General features: G+C 51.4%; 1 protein-coding gene across 2 annotated transcripts in view; it reads left to right on the forward strand.

The window, feature by feature from the left end:
- CRISPLD2 (cysteine rich secretory protein LCCL domain containing 2) overlaps nt 1–4,772 on the forward strand; it is a 64,935-nt gene extending 60,163 nt beyond the window's left edge. For both annotated transcript variants that reach the window (XM_001499908.6, XM_023637428.2), the window contains one exon: nt 2,276–4,772. In XM_001499908.6, coding sequence (XP_001499958.2) covers nt 2,276–2,330 — 55 coding nt within the window. In that variant the 3' untranslated portion in view covers nt 2,331–4,772. The remainder of the gene's footprint in view (nt 1–2,275) is intronic.
- Nucleotides 4,773–6,000: the final 1,228 nt, after the last annotated feature.

The following is a 6,000-nucleotide window of genomic DNA, read 5'->3' on the forward strand; positions in this document are numbered from 1 at the left end:
TGGTTCTTCCAGACTATTCATTCGGGCAGGGAATCCAAGAAAATCTTGCAGCCCTGAGGAGGGCCCTGGAACTGGGCTTTCCAGAAACCAGCCGGGCAGCTGGGTAACCCCAGCCCCTGCGGGCCCCAGCCCGTCTCCCCAGCATCGTCTGGTGAGGAGCCGCCAGCACAGAGGCCGCCGCGGCCGAGCCTTCGCTGTGTCTGGGCTCTTGGCTTCTCCTCACAGCGCCATCCCGCCAAGGACTCCCATCGGATACACGTTTCACAAGTTCAACCCCAGGGGAGCCAAAAGCACAAAGCCACCTGGGGGAGAGGGGGACAGGCCAGGGACCCCAAGCAGCCTCTCCCCGAGGATTGAGGACCTTGCCGAGCAGCCTGCGAGGGGGAGACCGTCTGTCTAGTCTGGCGTTTTCCAGTCGGGGTTCCTCTTGTCTGAAGGGGGCTGCTCTGAAGGGATCTGTGCTCCTCAACCGTGCGGGGCTGTTGATCTTCTGCTCAAACTCATCCAGAGTGAACAAAATACAAATTAAAACTCTATCTGGATGCCGTTCTCTTGGCTGAGAACAGAAAACTAGATACCGTGCCATGCTGGCCAGCACGTGGGTTAAACAGGCTGCCTCGCGCATTGATGGGGGGGTGGTCAATGGGTATGACCTTATGGGGGGCAGTTTGGCAAGCTGCCCAAGTTCCAAAGGCACGTTCCTTTGATCCAGCAATTCCCCCCCAGGAGCTTGTCCACAGGTGCTCTCGTCGGTATGAATCCAGTCTCCTGGACACGGTTGTTCTCTGCAACATTGTTTGCAAAAGCAAAAGATTAGAAACAATTAAATATCCATTCAGAGGGACTCAGTTAACTGTATCATAATACTTAATCATGATGGAATACTATGCAGGTGAAGAAAATGAATGAGGAATCTTTACGTAGAGGAAGACGCTACACCAGCTGTAAGTCAGACAGTAACAAGTGTTGGCAAGGATGTGGAGACACTAGAAGTCCCTTCTGCACTGCTGGGGGCGTGAAGACTGATGCCGCTGCTTTGGAAAACATTTCGGGAGTTTTTTAAAAAGCTGAGCACACAGTTAACATACAACCCAGCAATTCTGCTCCTGGGTGTAGACCCAAAAGAATTGAAAACGTGTCCATGCAAAAACCTGTGCACAAATGTTCATAGCAGCGTTATTGATAATAGCCCGGAAGTGGAAAGAATCTAAACGTCCATCAACTGAGGAACAGATAAAATAAAATGTGGTCTGTCCATAGAGTGGAACATCATTTGGCAATAAAAAGGAACGAAGTGCTGACACAGGCTACGACATGCATGACCCTCAAAAACCTTACGCTAAGTGATGGAGGCCGACCACAAAATGCCGCATATCGTATGATTCCGTTTACATGAAATGTCCAGAACGGGCAATCTGTAGAGATGGAAGTTGCCAGGGCCTGGGGTGCGGGGGCAGGGGCAGGGGCAGGGGGGGAAGAATTGACCATAGATGGGCACCAAAGATCTTTTTGGTGTGTTTTTAACGATCTAAAACTGGATGGTGGAGATGATTGCACAACCCTATAAAATTACTAAAAAATCATTGAATTGTACCCTTAACAAGGGTGAATTTCATGGCGTGTGACACCTCAATAAAGCGAGTTTTTCAAAAAGCCTTCAGTTAGCTGAAGGCTTGAGCTCCTCTTGAGAGAGTAGTTTTTGCTGGATGTGTGGCCTCAGGTAAGTGACTCAGTTTCTCTTTGCCTCTGTTTCCTTCCCTGCGAGATAAAGATACAAGCCACACGACCTCAGGAAGAAAGTAAAAAGGCTGACAGAGTGTTTTGCACAAAATCTGAGCCCCGCCGGCGTGCCCCGTCTTAATAACAGCAGCCCCCGCCTGCTTGTTATAATGCCATCCTATTAATCCGTCGACCAGCTGGCCCCTATTTGGGTTGACAGCAAAAACCCAGGTGGCAGCAAAAACCAGGCACGGGTCTTGAAGGGAGAGTTCAGTTCAGACACACTGGGGCCGTGACTCCCGGAGTTCAGAGAAAATAACTTAACAACCGTGACCTTGATTCAGACCCAGGCCCGTCTGCAGAGAGAACGCAATTTGCCAGCTGTTGCTGGCTGGGCCGGCTTGGTTTCCAGCGGCGGCGGGAAGTGTCCCTTGGCCACGGTTCTTCCACTGCTGGGGGGGTACGTGGAGGGCACCCAGCTCTCCCTTCCCAGCGCCAGTCCCTGTCGAAGGCTCTCGGGATCTCTCAGTAACATCCCCTCTCCCTTCCTTTTCAGCCTGAGGACCCCTCGAGACGGCAAGGCCTTCCGGATCTTCGCTGTCAGGCCGTGAAGCCCCAGCGCCGGGGAGAGGGGGCGCCTTCAGAAGGGCTTCGGGGGTTTGCTTTTTATTTTTACGTTGTCATTTGGGGGGTGGGCTGGGGATCTGGAGAGTCAGGAAGCTTCCTTGAGTGGCGTTCGGTGCCCCATCCTTCATGCCTTGTCTCATCTCTGCACCGTGGAGAAACAGCATCCTCGGGGTCCTGACCACACAGCTGGTGGCCGGTCCCGCTGACGCCTGGGGGTCCCCACCTGGGGGCCCTCTCTGCATAGACAGTCATCCGAGACGTTCCTTCCTGTATGTTCTTTTGTGGGTCTCTAAGCCCGCAAAGAGCACAGCGGGTTTGGGGCTCATGCGATAAGGCCCGCAGGGGCGTGGGGAGAGACACGGCGAGCGCACGTGGGCTGAGTTTCAGGAAAGGAGTAGAAGGTAGTTATTTAAAAAATTAAAAAACACCGTCCCTACCAATGGAGAAAAATGGGTTTAATGTTTGCTGGTCAGACAAACGGGTGGGATCAAGGGGCTGGGGGAAGGGAGACGCCGCTCTGCCCTGGCGCCTGTCCTCGCCAGCATCCTGCCGTGCGCAGGCTGGGTCTACATACAGCAGTGCTGGTTTATTTAGAGTTCAGCAGTAACTCCAGAGGTTTATCTTGTCTTTGTCCTTCTCTTCGTCCACGTGGCCTGTCTGTTTGCTGCCGTGACCTTTGGTCTCAGTGAGGACTAATGAACCAGGCTCCTTTCTTTACCCCCTACCCATTGTGGCTCCCGCCCCAGCCCAGACGAGTTTACGTGTCATATTTCACACCCGGGTCTTTGCTTTGCAAGCAGTTCTGTCTGAAGCCCACTTTTTAAATTTAATTCCTGGTCTGTGTTGGTTCCATTGAGATGTCTAAAAAACAGCCAAAGAAGGGCTATTTTGTTGCTGCTTTTAGAAAAATGACAAGTAAATGTGCAGATTCCCCGTCTGTCGGATGACCTATTTTTTAGCAGTGGGAGGAAAGGAATCCAGAGCACATTCCTCGCCGAGGTTAGCAGCTCTGGGAGGAGGAACCGTTTGTGGTTATGAAACCGTCCTGCGGCGTAATGACAACAAGAGATGGGAACACTCTAGAAGGATTTCTCTTCCTGTTTTTGTGGAACGACTCTTGCCAAATGTTCCCTAGGCTCCGAGGACTGCGGTGCCCTCTGGCTTCCATCCCTTTGTAAGAGTTCTTCATAAGCCCAGACCAAAACCCACAGTGAAATAAAATCCCCTTTTGTAAATAGTATGTCTTTGCAGAAGGTGGCATTCCACCCTCCGCCATTACGCTGGCCAGTATATCGCTTTTGTGAATGTCGGTTTCAGGTTGATTTCAAGCACCATCAAAATGTTTCAAAGGCAAAGGAACTAGCAGAAAGTGAAAAAAAAAAAAAAAAAAACCCAAAAAACCAAGCTAGCTTGGGCAAGGAACTCTCTACCTGGGAACTCGGGGCGTGGGTTGTTGAGTGCATGTCTAATAAATGCAGAAACTGAAGGGGAATCGCTGCCCCTCCCTGCAGGGAGTCTGTCAAAGCGATGAAACGTTTTGCTTGACGGAGCTGAAATGAGCAGGACTGAGTTTTTCCTGGTGCATTGTGGGCTCGTAGTAATTCACAGGTTCTGAGTATTCAACCCCAAATACCAGAGCAAGGAAATTTGGTCAGCCTGTCAGATATTGTGTCCAGGTGCAGCCCAAGATGTGAGTACTCAGAAACTTCTGGATTCGAGGTGTTGTGCTGCTAGATTTGGTCCATCGGACTTGTGCCTTGTCACCAGCCTCTCGTGGCTGTGGCTATGTCGAGACTGCAAGTTTGGGGTTTTGGAATCAGTGACAGTCCTGGAGGTTGCAGCGGGTTTGTCCTTGAACTGTCCCTACCTGAGGTCTCAGAATCTGAAACTTCCAGGGTGAGTCGACCCCATCATTTAAAAATAAAGTTCCCAGCTTCCTGATTGCCTCTTCCCGCCCAGCTAATGGGATTAAAGGTCCTCACCAGACCCAGACCTTCCTGTCTTTTTTTGTCCTCACGAACATTTTGAAACTGGAACCATTTTTCTTCTGAAAATGGAAACAAAACTACCAAATAGAAGCCCTTGTAATGAGGGACGGCCTCTGATTTGGTGTGTTTAGGGCCCATCGCGCCATCGACACTTAACCCATAAAAAGATGACAAATCAGGCCAACAGTGTTTCTGGGTCTCCCGCCCCTAGAATGAAAATTTTCGGTTTCCTTCCGATTTTTGCCCCACCGTGTTCTGATTTTCCGTGTTGTCTGTAGGCTCACTCAGCCCGCAGCTTACGTGTGTGCTTTTTTCTATGAAAAATGATGTGTTTTGCTACTTCCTATGTACAAAAGTTTCTTGTAAAGTTTGTGTGTGTGCTTTGCATGAACAGGGACCACGTTGCCATTGTTTCAATAAAACCGGTTTGATTTCTAAGACATTTTCTATGACGTCTCTTTTATGAACAAATCTGAGCAGTCTGTGAAATATAACGTTTAAAACCTCCCCGCGGACCCATAGCTAACTTTGTTTACGCCACGTCTGCCGGGAAGGTCGCACGTGGCATCTACGGACGCTGATCGTTGCTGCGTCCCTGGAGCCTGGCGCAGACCTCCGCCGACGAGCAGGAGGAGATGCATGGAGTCTGCGCGTCCTGTGTGGGGCGGGGCTTTGTCAAAACGCAGATGCAGGTCCAGCAGATCTGGGCTGGGGCCTGGCAGGCTCCATCGCTCAGGAGCTCCCGCGATGCTGATGCTGCTGCCCCAGATCGCATGCTGAGGGCTGAGTGGCGCGTGGTGACAGGCTCAGCTTCGTTCTGTCGCTGTCCTAGTCACCTCAGGCTGCCGGAACAAAATACCACCGCACGGGGGGGCGCTGAAACCACAGGTATTTATTTTCTCCCAGTTCTGGAGGCTGGAAGTCCGAGATGGAGGTGGCGGCAGGGCTGGCCTCTCCTGAGGCCTCTCTCCTTGGCTAGCGGACGGCCGCCTTCTCGCTGTGTCCTTTTCTCTGTGCGTGCATCCCTGGTGTCTCGTCCTCATCTTGTAAGGACTCCACTCTCTTGGATCAGGGTCCACCCTTATGACCTCGTTTAACCTGAACTAACTCCCGAGAGGCTCCATCAGCAAAGACAGTCACATAGGGGGTGAGGGCTTCAAAATATGAATTTGGGGGTGGGGGAGGGGACACGATTCAGTCCATAACAGTCACCTTCTTCCTAGACCCCAGCCCCTTGTCCTCACATTGCAGTCACGTGTCCCTTTATGTTCCAACGCCCCACAGCGCATGAAGGATTTCTGGGGCACCTGACGATCTGTTCCACCCCACTGCCAAGGCCTCTGCCTTTGCTTTCACAGTCTCGCTATTTATGACAAATGCTCTTTTCCACTGAAGTTGGGGATAGCTTTCCTCTTTAATAAATATATTTAAGGCTTTTTAAATGATTTAAAAATATTAAGTAAACAATCGTGCAGGTGGATTGTAAAAATCACAGAGATTGGATAATAATGACTGATCTTTGGGAAACACCGGCTCCTGACAAGTGCACTGTCGAGTCCATAGAAACGCCCCCCGTTGGCAGCTCCCCCGGGGTGTTGCAGGGCCCCCTCCCCCCGGCCCCCCTCCCTCGGCTTCTGCATCCTTCCTCCACCTGCCTCCTCCTCCG

The sequence above is a fragment of the Equus caballus genome, chromosome 3 (assembly GCF_041296265.1).
Source record: "Equus caballus isolate H_3958 breed thoroughbred chromosome 3, TB-T2T, whole genome shotgun sequence".
In the NCBI taxonomy this organism is placed as follows: Eukaryota; Metazoa; Chordata; class Mammalia; order Perissodactyla; family Equidae; genus Equus; species Equus caballus.